Source organism: Trachypithecus francoisi, unplaced genomic scaffold (genome assembly GCF_009764315.1).
Source record: "Trachypithecus francoisi isolate TF-2019V2 unplaced genomic scaffold, Tfra_2.0 Lachesis_group5, whole genome shotgun sequence".
Taxonomy (NCBI): Eukaryota; Metazoa; Chordata; class Mammalia; order Primates; family Cercopithecidae; genus Trachypithecus; species Trachypithecus francoisi.
The window spans coordinates 56,886,846-56,899,960 of record NW_022681470.1 but is presented as its reverse complement, the minus strand read 5'-3'; the positions used below and the strand labels follow the sequence as shown (position 1 = coordinate 56,899,960).

Below are 13,115 nucleotides of genomic sequence, written 5' to 3'. Positions count from 1 at the left end.
AACAGTTCAGCAAACTCATTTTGCTCTCTCTTGCCTTTAAGCTTTCACACTGGCCGTGCTTTTAGCTTGGAATGCTGCACCTGCTTGGGACCACACCCCACCTTCTCTCACCAAATCTATCTGGAAAACACTGTTCCATCTCTCACAAGAGAATACTGCTGCAGTCATCTCTCAACACAGCCCCCGGCCTCTGACCAGTCCACAAAATCTTCATTTATCTCCAGGACCAAAGAGTCTCAAGGCTGGGCTGAGATAAAAACAGCAGGCTTCAGACTCAGGGGACTCAAGGCTCAGGAGGAAGGTCTGGGACAGCAGATACCGGCTTAGGACTTGGCCTTAACTTTCAAGAGTGACTCTGGTATGATTTCACCCTTAATCACAGGTAAAACCAGCACTTGGGGCTAGCTGAGGCACCTAAAGTTAATTATCTATACACCTCAATAAAGGTGAAATTTAAAAATTGATTAGTCACTGTTTCTATAGAGTAAAAAGTTTTTCCACTCATAAATGAGAAACTACTTGAATTTTACTGCCGGTTATTTTTCTCCTGCTTCTCTAAAAAAATAGACTCTCGGCCAGAATTCTATTTACCTCTGATCTGAAAGCCATGCTTTCCTTTCTTCCTTAAGCAACAAATAGACATGGATTTAATGGACATTTAGGTCAGCTATTCACTGGTGCACTGGGCTCCTGAAACAATCCAAGTGCTCATTAAACAACAGAGTGTGTGACTAAAGTTCTGGTAAATACATGGCCCAGTTGTTCAGGAAGATATTTTTGAGGTTCAAAGGTTGAAAGCATCTCAGATCTATCCCAACCCCCTACCCACAGTGTTAGCAGAGAATATAATAATTTTGGAAAATGATGAAGGAAAGATAAAAGTGCTGAAAACTAAAGATGGCTCATGGTTAACATGTACATCTTCAAATGTAATACATTTCTTCAACTAATTTAAAATACCATTGAAGTGAGATGACCCTCTCTAAATATTTTAACACTAAGATGCTATAAGATTTCTTACACATATATTACCACATTTTCCACTTAATTACTGATCAAATGTACTAGTTTAAAAGGCTAAGATCTTACCATAAACCAGAATAATTTGTGCGATTACAGCAAGCAGGCCTATGCTTGCTATCTTCCTTTTTAACATTCTAAACACTGTTCTCGGGTAAAAGATGCAGACTTAACTTGAACAGAACTTTCCTTTTTATTGTGGTTAATATAGAAACCACACAGGATCTAGTCTTGGCATTGTAAACCTTTGAATGTTACATCTATGAAATTCTGTTGTCCATTTAAATTTTCAGTAACATTTCTCTTTGCTATATTTATCACATTTTCCAAAATATGAAAATGCTCTTTTTATTTTAAATGTTGACTATACATGAAAAATTAACTCTGGTTCTATTACTTCAAACTACCCCTTTATTAGCAACAGTTGTGCAGTCCTGTCAGGAAGAATTTTAAAAATAAAGTACCAAATTTGGAGAGTAGACACATCTGTTTTACTTTGCAGTTTTTTTATTGTTTCACTCCTTAGAATATGAATTCACAACTATCTTATAACTGAAGACTAAAGAAAAAACATATGTTGGTGAATCTGATTTCTGCATTTTTTTCATTCAAGGGAAGTTGCCTCCCTCAGCTGTCTGCCAATAAGTAATAAATGGACTTGGCAAAAAGTTTATTTAAGTTGGCTTTATTAAGCCAACAAAATACAGAAATCAAGTAAGGGACAAGCAGGAAAATCTGTTCCTTTGAAGTCAATAAAAATCCATCTCCTTAATCCTTTTTTTATTCCAAGCAGTGGTGATTTTTCTCAACTGACTCACTGAGAACCTTGATTTAGCTAATCTGTCTTGCTTAGTTATCTTTCTTTTCCAAAGCTTTCCTAAAGAAGCATCCTTTCCCCTTGACAACTGTCATCTTTTATACTTGCATAGTGGTGCATCTGGTTATAAACATTCTCCAGTTAATCCCGATAGAGATTTAAATACAGGTTTTTAATTACAATTCATATTTTAGAAGAATAAAAACAGAAGTAAGTAGCAAGTTGAAACAACAGGCACATAGGAATTATCAATGGGAGAAAGATGGCTAAAATTTGATACCATACATCTTTCCTAAGCTGTCCGTTTTAAACCTTTGTCATAGCTTTATTTGGTTATTGCTTATCTGTACATTATGTAAGAAAAACAGGACTCATTTGAATGAGTCAATTGAATAACTCATTTTTCCATTCCCCAACCTATCCACTGAAGGGCTATGCATCCTGCAGAAACATATATGAAAATATATTCATGTTTGAAGATTTCATAATTTGAAAGGAAGGGCATTATATTGATAGAACAAAAACATACATGGACCACAAGATATTTGAACTTCAGCATCATTTAGCAATCACTGGTTGAGCACAGCATGAGAAAAGGATTTCTTACCTAAACTAAAGAGCACCAAGAATTTCAGACACACAAACTCTCGTTGATCAAACTGGAGAGAACGAAGTTTTGCCACTAGCTCCTGTGCATGACTCATGAGGTTGTTGAGGGTGGCCCCGGCTTGTGATGCTACTATAGAATAGTCCACCTGCAACACAGAATCACAGTTTTAAGGACTATCAGAATCAGCAATACATATTTCACCTGAGATTGTTAAGAACTATGGGTAAAATCAGATTGCAATACAGGTTTTTTAAATAGAATAGAGATGGGGGGGGGTCTCACTAGTTGACCAGACTGGCCTTGAACTCCTGAGTTGAAGTGATCCTCTGGCCTCAGCCTCCCAAAGTGCTGGGATTGCAGGCCTAAGCCACCACGTGCCTGGCCACAATACAGACTGGTAACAGAAGAGATTTTCCCCATGAAAGTAGTTTGAGACACATTCCATGATTCTAATATGCATCAGAATTATTATGTCTGATAAATATAATCACTTTTGATAAGCTTTGTAGGAAACAGGTTTTGACTACCTAAATTTTTCAAGTATATATGCCTTCTTTATATTATAAAATTACATCACCACAGAAGATAAAAAATTTAACTCTCATGCATAAGGTGAAAGAAAAACATACTGTCCATGAAAAGAGAATCCAGACGAGTGTTCTATACAATATTAGCTAGCGCATGAGGAAAATAAAGGCAGATACGTTTTCACTTATGAGACTACATTTTAAAGTAATCATGGTTCAAGATTGCATGTTTGTGGATGATGAAAGAATCCCATTTAAATTATTCTTTATAGAGCAGCAGAAGTGTTCATTTAAAAATTTAAAATAAATACAAATCAATTATTCTTTAGTTTTCTGTTTCCTAAAAAGCATGACATAAAACTGCTATTCTCAGATGATTACATTAGATTACATCAGATTAATGTGTTTCTAAACACAGCAATAATTTTATTTAGGAGAATAATTCCGTTGTCTGGAAGCAAAAAAAGAAAAGGCTTATTTTCCTTTTCATTAAAAAAAAAGGTAGGGGCTGAGCATGGTGGCTCTTACATACGAAGCACTCTGGGAGGCTGAAGTAGGCTGATCACTTGAGGCCAGGAGTTCGAGGCCAGCCTGGCCAATGTGGTGAAACCCCATCTCTACTAAAAATACAAAAATTAGCTGGGCGTGGTGGCATGTGCCTGTAATCCCAGCTACTGGGGAGGCTGAGGCAGGAGAATTACTTGAACCTGGGAGGCAGAGGTTGTAGTGAGCCGAGGTCGTGCCATTGCACTCCAGCCTGGGTGAAGAAGCGAGAATCCATCTCAAAAAAAAAAAAAAAAAAAAAAGTGCTGCTAGCCTCCAATCTTAGATTATTCATGGGGACATAAGAAGTTCAAATTATAATAAGTTAAGATGTTGGGAAGACTGTCAGTGATAGCACTGACTTTGCTGCTGCGATTACAGCGTAATGGGAAAGCCCAGTTGGTACCTGACGCTCCCATCCTTTTTTTACTGGAGAGCTCTCAGGCAACCAGGTACTCTTTTAGGTGCATTTAATATTTGCAGCAGCAGCAAATTTGTCTGGGAGGCAAGTCCTCATCTGCCACTCACCCAGAGCAGACTGTATTAAATTTTTATATTTATTGACATTTCATTACCATAATTGACTGCACTTGCTTCTCTAGGAGAAGGCACAGGGCTGCCTCCTAAGCAGGAGAACTAGTCCCTTGAGTAGAATTTGCAATTAAAAACAAGGCAGAATGGATTTTTTTTTATTGTGTAAATATGATGAGTTGAATTTTCAGCTTTAACTAGAGAATACTGGGTGTACAGAAACCCTTTTCAAGAGTGAGAAAAATTATGAGTCAGTAGAAAGATGACCCCCAAAGGTGTCAATCAGTTTATATATAGAGTCAACTATGCATGAAAAAGCCACAGTTAATGTGTGTTAGAGGAAAGCTCTTGCATCATGTACAGCACTGTCTACCTGCTTTAGCCAGGTGCTGGCATCTACGCACTACATTTAAACATCAAGTGTTGTAAGAACTCCTGTGGTTTCTGTTTCAGAGTGTGTGAAAGAAGGGTCAGTACCAGGGCAACCTGAACCCTGAACTGGAAGGAGGCAGGACAAGCTGTTGAACTCTGCGGAGCACGTTGGGATTATTTGCAGAGCACACGAAGTGACGTCTCAACTATCATTTTACCAGTTCTCTTACAGAGGAACTTTCTACTTCAAGGAAAGTCCTTACTTTAAAAAGGTGCCTATGCTATAAATTCTTTAAAAACTGCACATAGTCAACTACTTCAGATAATAATAATACAAATTTTCCTGAGACTAATGGGATAGATGAGTGAATGAGAGCAGCAAGGCCTGATGGTACAGCAGTGGTGGCAAGAGCCTGAGACTAGGTATGAGACCTAAGTCAATGCTGCCTCTTACATACGAAGAGCCTTGGGCAAGTACGTATAAATCTCCATCCCTTGGTGTCCTCATCTTTAAATAAATCACTTAACTAAGGTGATGATAATAAGGTACCTCTCACTTCTGTGATTATCAAGAAATAATCATAGATGGGACAAGACTATCAATTTAAGCTTGGAATCAATGGAATAAATTGCAGCTGTAGCTTAAAATACACAAAGTATATTGTAGTAAATATCACTAGTTAAGATCTGGGCGTGGTGGTTCACTCCTGTAATCCCAGTGCTTCGGGAGGCCGAGGTGGGTGGATCACCTGAGGTTAAGACTTCAAGACCAGCCTGGCCAACATGGTGAAACCCTATCTGTACTAAAAATACAGAAATTAGCTGGGCATGGTGGTACACACCTGTAATCCCAGCTACTCAGGAGGCTGAGGCAGGAAAAACGCTTGAACCCGGGAGGCAGAGGTTGCAGTGAGCTGAGAATGCACCACTGCACTCCAGCCTGGTCGACAGAGTGAGACTCTATCTCAAAAAAAAAAAAAAAAAGAAAAGAAAAAGAAAAAAAGGCGAGGTGTGGTGGCTCACGCCTGTAATCCCAGCACTCCGGGAGGCCGAGGTGGGTAGATCACCTGAAGTCGGGAGTTTGAGACCAGCCTGGCCAACATGGAGAAACCCTGTCTCTATTAAAAATACAAAAATTAGCCAGGCGTGGTGGCAGGTGCCTGTAATCCCAGCTACTTGGGAGGCTGAGGCAGGAGAATCGTTTGAACCCAGGAGGCAGAGGTTGCAGTGAGCCAAGATTCTGCCACTGCACTCCAGTCTAGGGGACAAGAGCTAGACTTCTCTCAAAAGAAAAAAAAAGGAAAAAAAGAAAAGAAAAGAAAAAAATCACTAGTTAAGGCCTGAACCAGGAAGACCATACTAACATGAAACACAAATATGTTGGTATTAATTTTCCATTATTAAGATGGAGTTAATTAAATATTGATGTATGTAGTTCTAACAGGTGTATAATAATAAGTTCAAATACTAGAATTTCATACTTGAAAATGTAGTACACTATAATGGAAAGTAATCTAATTTGTTTCGTAGGGTTATATATTTAGTGAGAGACTGTTAGTGAGGTGGACCTCAAAAAATCAATTGGTTTACCAACAACTTTATAGCTATACATTTATTTACATGCTAATCTGAAAGCTCAAACATGCTTATTAAATGAGGGCTTAGACAACATTTCTTTCAAGGATAATTTATCAAATTGCACAGCTCCTAAGAAGGATGGGTGATTTATTTTTGAAACAACATAGAGATCTGCAACTTTCTTACATTTTATTACAAACATAATTATATTTTCATTGTTGAATGCAAAGTTTGTGCTCATTTCAGGAGCAGCTGGTCTTATCTTTTATGTACTTAGTAAAATTAATTTATTGCTTTCTTACATGTAACCTTTGTGTCATTAAATTCAAGGGAGGTATTGAAAAAATACTCTAAACTGATGTCCCCTTTGGATAAATTTCACTCATCATGAAAATAGAAACAGTTTTAGCTAAGTTGCTTTTAATTCTAATCACTGAAATTTTGATGACTTGTATAAGATGCCTGTCATTTTAATATGATACACAATGATAGAAGATAATAAGCTGCCAGTAGACCTTTCCCTTAGGATGATGTTACAGTGGCTGTTAATTAGCAACAATATGCAAATACTAAAACCTGACCCTACTTCAAAGTACATTATTATTTTATACATACATAGATATATGTGTGCATATATGCGTGTATAGTTTTTAAAATATTGGATAGGAAAGAATTCTTTTCATAACTATAAGTTGTGACTATATAGAATATTTGAAGTGCTTAATATTATTGATAATTATAATTTCCTTTTTGCTTAATAAGGCTATTTAATATACATTTATGTAGATGCCTGATTCAAAGACACAATTAAAACATAATAGCTAACTTATAGGGTTAAGTGAAACACTGAATCCTCATTTCAGTATACAATGTACTGGTGTCCTGGGCTGCTTTTTGCAGTGGGGCTATTTTAGTTTCTCTAGTTCTCAATGAACTATGAACAGATTCAATTCTGCAAACATTTATTGAGCAAACTTGTGAGCCACTGGGCTTAAGAGAAAGGCTGTGCTATTTTATTTATTTTTCTTCTCTTTTCAAGCTCCAAGGAGCAGTTTCCTGAATAGTCACTCATTTTTTTAAAATCCAGGCTAGTCTTATTCTTTTTCCTCTGCTATGACAAATTCACCACATTATTTACAGTGAGCTGTATTTAGTAAGAAAAAGCCAGAAGATTGGGCTATGGAGCACCTGGGGTCTTGCATTCCTCTGTTTGTCCAAAAGGTCACTATAAAGCAATGTGTAGACATGACACACATGCTTTCAAGGGGATACAAAATCACTGTCTGGCATTCCCTTCGTGTTGGGACTTCATTCCTGATGTTGTGGACCAAGGCACATTTAATATTCCTATTTGCCAATCTCAAAATAGTCAGTATAAACATTTTCATTTGTTCCAGAAGTAATCATTTTCTCAATAGGGCAGTTGAGAAAATACTATAAGTAAACCTGGAAATCTATAATGAGTGAATTATATTTCTTCTGGCTGAGGCTGAAAATGGTGGCGAGTTTAAAGTTTCATCCAGTGATTGCTTGTCACTGTTCCTCTGACCTAGAAGGATTTTAAGCAATGGTGTCTTCCTCAACTGGCAAAGGAGAGTACAATCAAATATCCTCACTTTAGGGGTAAGGCACTTCCTTATAGAAGCTGAATCATCTGGACAGCTTTGAACACCCATCTTATTCTCTTTGCACTTCCTCCTCTGAAATTTCCCCGCACTTTCTCTGACCCTGTGTAATGGGGCTTACCTGTGAAAGTATACAGTGAAAAGCACTATGCAAAGGGCAGTCATTACAGTCATTAATTAGGTGGGTGAATTATGCCCCTTATCACTATTGGCTGCAGAGCTGTGTCTAATGTTTCTCCCCTTACATCTTTGATTTCCCTTCATTTATCAGGTGATCAGAAGCATTTGTTTTAACTAAATTAAAAAATGTATTTATCTCCTACAGGTGAGTACCAAGCTGCCTTTACGGGAATTTTGTATGCTGTATTGAGGTAATACCATTTACTTTTTTTCCTGTGATATCAACAACATGGCCTTAATACAGTGCTTCATGGAAACATACTTCTAGCAGTGTTTGAAAGTTCACATTCCACACAAATCCATGATAGCAGGTCAATATGTCTCTGGGGCAGGCAAGTTATTTTATTTAGAAAAATGAGAAAAATCCTCTTTTAAGATATATGTTTTCCCCCAAAGATTGGGAGAGAATTCAACAAAAAGTTGATTCAAGCGGTGGCATTATGAGTGATTTTTTTCTTAGTTTTAGTTTTTTCTTAATATTAAAATAATTTTATAACACTAAGCAACAATCACATTAAAATTGCTTGTGAATAACTTAAATTTACTGTAACAATGTGCTTACAATGCCATATAGAAAATTCCCTCCAAAAACAAACTACTAACTAAACCACAAAAAAAGTCTATGCATTTAGTCTCAACAAAAAAGGAAATGAATTTGTTTTGCTTGGAATTTCCGTAGAGTCTGTCATGCACTGGAATTACACATGAAGACCAAATTAAATGCCGGCGTGAAGGCAAGCTCTGCAGCAACTGTGAGTTATCCAGATAAACAGTATGGCATGTTGGTAAAGAACACAAACTCTGGTACCAGTCGGCTTCGATCTGACCATCTGTTCTACCACTTAATAGATGCGTCTTGACCTTGAATCAACCACTTCATCTCTCTTTGCCTTGGTTCCTCATCTGCCAAAGTGGGATAATAGTCCTTTCTTCATGGGGTTGTTGACTCCATAAATGTCACCCTTGCACTGGCCTAGTTTTGATGACTTCTAATTTTTATGTCAGCATTTCACAGAATACTTCCTGTAATTCCTACTGCAATTGTCTCTGGTAGACACCATCATAGTTGCCACTGGACAGGCGAGGACACTGAATCTCAAAAGGTAAAGCAACTTGCTAAAGACGACGTAGCCAGGAAGTTTTGGAATGGAGACACGAAAACAGGTTGTTCCAATTCTAGATTACACTGTATGTGTGAATTTTACACACACACACCAGAGAGCACATAGTCTGCACCAGCAAAGAAAATATACTCTCACCACAGCTCAATCGTTACTGGATTATAAACATAACAGGAAGCAGTTCTTCCTTTTCTTTTTTTGCTTCCTTCAACTACTTTCCTATCATATATATGTGTATGTATGTATATATGCAGATATATATGCGCGTGTGTGTGTATATATATATCTCCTAGCTTCCCACCTCTTTTCTTTTATATTTTTTATTTTTTTTGAGATGGAGTCTCACTCTGTCGCCAAGGCTGGAGTGCAGTGACACAATCTTGGCTCACTGAAGCCTCTGCCTCCCAGATTCAAGCGATTCTCCTGCCTCAGCCTCTCAAGTAGCTGGGACCACAGGTGCATGCCACCATGCCTGGCTAATTTTTTTGTATTTTTAGTGGATTTCACCATGCTGGCCAGGCTGGTCTCGAACTCCTGACCTCAAATGACCCCCCCGCCTCAGCCTCCCAAAGCACTGGGATCACAGGCGTGAGCCACTGTGCCTGGCCTCTTTTCTTTTTTATAAATCATCTTTTCTTCTAGTATGTAGCTTTATTTACTCTTAATATATTCCTTTCCTTCCATTCATCATTGTTTTAACTACCTTCTTAATATTGGTGTACACTAAGTAATGTATTCTTGTTGTAGCAAAAATTTAATTTTCCCATCTTTACACTCAGAGAAGTATTTATAATTCTCAAAAAAATTATACTTAATTTGTTTTAATCAAGCAACCAGGGGAGAGATACAATAGTTCCCATTTAGTTCTATCAGGTAATATTTATCGTGTGCCTAACATATTCAGCTTTGTGCTAGGTACCGTGAGGATATAAAAGAAGTACATGTATATGACCCTGCTTTAAGATATCTATCTAATTCTGGCCGGGCGCGGTGGCTCAAGCCTGTAATCCCAGCACTTTGGGAGGCCAAGATGGGTGGATCACGAGGTCAGGAGATCGAGACCATCCTGGCTAACACGGTGAAACCCCGTCTCTACTAAAAATACTAAAAGATATCTATCTAATTCTGATAGAGAGGTTATAGGCTTTTGAAGTCTTCCTTTGTAGCACTTTTGCTTCCATCCTATGAAATGCAAGAGGCACAGAGATAAATTCAAAACATTTTGTCTAGATATTCCACAAAATAAAATAAAGATGTCTACCATAATTGCCATAAATGAGAATGTCTGATTACAATTAATCATTACTAGGGTAGTCACTGGACTGGATGAAAAAAGTGAAGGGAGGGGTTCAGACAGACCTGTGGCACACTTTAAAGGGTGGGGAGGGGAGCTGGAAGAATCCAGGCTGCAGGAAACATATAAGGAAATGACTATTTCTCTACCACTGAGTTCCTCATTCAGTTCTGATGACAAAACACAAAGCACCAGTAATTGATCCAAAAAACTATAATACCATCCATTCCTTGATTGTTCTTGGTTTTGAAAATCAGACAGCAAGAAATGCACTTTTCTCTACTTTTTAAATAGTAATTACCCTCACCCACGGGCAGCACTTAAGGCAAAATGAAATGTGAATTAAGAAGTATTTCCAAAGAGCAGGAATGGAAGGGCTTTCAGAAAAAGAACGGCACAACCCATTTCATTTCTGAAACTCAGAAGGAAATGAAATCAAATTAATTTGTGAGCCCAGTCTTGTACTTCCAGTGCAGCTCCTAACTGGGTGAAGGTGGGAGGCACACCCAATGACTAGAGTCTGAAAATCGGTACATTTCCTCCAAAGACTTGGGTCCCAGAATGAAAATGCCAAACAAAAATTTGAAAGCACAGAAAGTCAAACCCATTGAGACTTTATTTTCTCCTCTACAAAGCTTTTCTCCTGAGAGGTGCATTTAGCAAGGACCAGATAGTGATGGAGATGCTTGAATTGACCCAATTTGCAAAAACTCTGAAAGAGTGCTTGCTTTTAATTTGATTGGGAAATTTTGATTTATTAATAATACAGCAAATGATGTGGAGACAGCCCTTCATTTCCAAATAGCACTGCTGTGGTTTCACAGCACATAAACATTTATGGCTGGACGTAAAAGATCATGGTGCCTGAGTACTGAAGTCACCATTGCTGAACAAAGCAGTGGTGCCCTGAATAGGTATGACCCAAAGGATTGAAAGAATCACTGTGTTCCACACATTTATTTAAATAGCACATCAGCTGTAGAATGGAAGGTGAGAAACTGGAGAGACTTGCCTAAATTCCGGTAAAGTTGCATGTAGGTTCATTAAGTAGACTCTCTCTGAAGACATTCACAAAGCTGTCTCTCCTCCTTTAAGACTTTGCTCAAATGTTACATTTTCAAGAAAGCCAAACCAACCATTCCTATTTCACAGTGCAACATATGGTCACACTGCAACACACGTCTATGGATGAGTGTTGATTTTCCTTTCATTGGTTCTTTCTTTTTTGTTTTTTTCCTTTTATTCAATAGCACTTTGACTTTTAACATATTACAGGCTTGTTTCTTAGGATTATGTTTAATATCAGCTCCTTCCTGCTACAACATTAAGTTCCATGAGGGCAGGAACCTTTTTATTTTGTTCACTAATATATACCAAAGCCCCGGAAAAGTAACTAGCACAGAGTTGGATGTTCAATAAATATTTGTTGATCGAACAAATATCTGTTCAGAAAGGTGGAGGACCTAACAGTAATTTTTTTCTTTCTATCTTTCATTTGAATGACTGGATCCTGAAAACTGAAATTTCTCTCCCTCTCATTTGCCTTTATACCAACTGTTTCAATTATTCGTGACATCCAAATCCATCTCGTTCACTAATATTGTTCCAAAATAGTTAGGACTTCACAAGTTATAAGGTTTTAAAATAGCCGACAAACAAGTGTCGTAGGTTAAAACAGAAGCTCGAGGAAAAAAAAACCCTGGGTACTAATCATTACGTTTGATTTACCAGTTCTTCGGACCCTTATAAGCAGGACTTTCAGTCCCAGCAGACTGGAAGCAGCAGAATGTTCATGATTATGTTTGCTTTTACAAGTTTAACTATAATCATCGGAGCAGGAACAGAGTGCACCAAGTCATCTTTTCTAAATTATTGGCAGCCAATCTCTCCCTTTCAAAGCACAAGAGTGCTTCTGACCTAGTTAAACTCCGGCCATTCTGAACATGCTTAATAAAAAGACGCTTTTTTTTTTTTTTTTTTTTTTCCGGTCTCTACACTTACTTGTTGCCCAGTAACCAGGAAGATGGATCCTTCCTTTCCATGTACTACTTGTCGGTAAATGTGGTCGAGGATTAAGAGCTCACTCCAGCAGTTCTGAAGCAGCTTCATTTGGTCATCAACCTGCAAAAGAAATAGAAAAAGACAAATAAACAAAAAAACACAAAATATGACACTGTTATTCACTCCTTTTTTTGTTTTTGTGTAGTTTTCAACATAAGAGGACTACCTATAAATAAGAAAGTCTCCACCCATGGCCACTGAAGCACAGGTGCTCAGAATTCATATCACTGTTCCTGAAAGTCATGATTTTCATTTGGACAAATTTTTTTTTAGGACACACATAGGTACTTAAGCTAAGTATTTATAATCAATGAACTGCTAGGAAAATGCACTCCATTAAATTGGTCTACCTAACATTAATAGAGTTATTAGAGTTAGGTCCAGGTGCCTCAGGTTGTCCTGAGTAGGCCCCATCAGAATGACCCCAGATTGCCTATGCTTATGTATCTAAAAATGAATACAGTACATTAAAGTGAAGCTGAAATAGTATATAGATATTAGCAAACTGCCAAGCCAAGAATTCATATAAAAGAAAATTAGCATTACAGCCCATTTGACTTTTGGAGCCAAAGACACACTGCCCATTTTGTAACCAGTGTTAACTGAAAGTCCAATTGTGCTGGACTGAAGAGAACACTCACCAAGCATGATGTCGGTGCTAACTGGAACTTCTTTTATAATTTGGACAATTTTCCCACCAACTCTCTAAACTTCAGTTTTCTGATCTGAATAACGGGCCCAAGAACAGCAAGTATCTTCCTGACAAGGTTGCTATGAGGATTACAGTGAAAAGTGCTACATTATAACAGGGATCTTACGGGTGTTTCACCTTCCCC

At 37.8% G+C, this 13,115-nt stretch overlaps 1 protein-coding gene across 3 annotated transcripts in view; it reads right to left on the bottom strand.

The window, feature by feature from the left end:
* The window catches only part of NR5A2 (nuclear receptor subfamily 5 group A member 2), a 151,411-nt gene that overhangs the window by 54,281 nt on the left and 84,015 nt on the right, over positions 1-13,115 (bottom strand). For all 3 annotated transcript variants that reach the window (XM_033197043.1, XM_033197044.1, XM_033197046.1), the window contains 2 exons: positions 12,220-12,339; positions 2,445-2,592 (listed from right to left, as the gene is read on the bottom strand). In XM_033197043.1, coding sequence (XP_033052934.1) covers positions 2,445-2,592; positions 12,220-12,339 — 268 coding nt within the window. The remainder of the gene's footprint in view (positions 1-2,444; positions 2,593-12,219; positions 12,340-13,115) is intronic.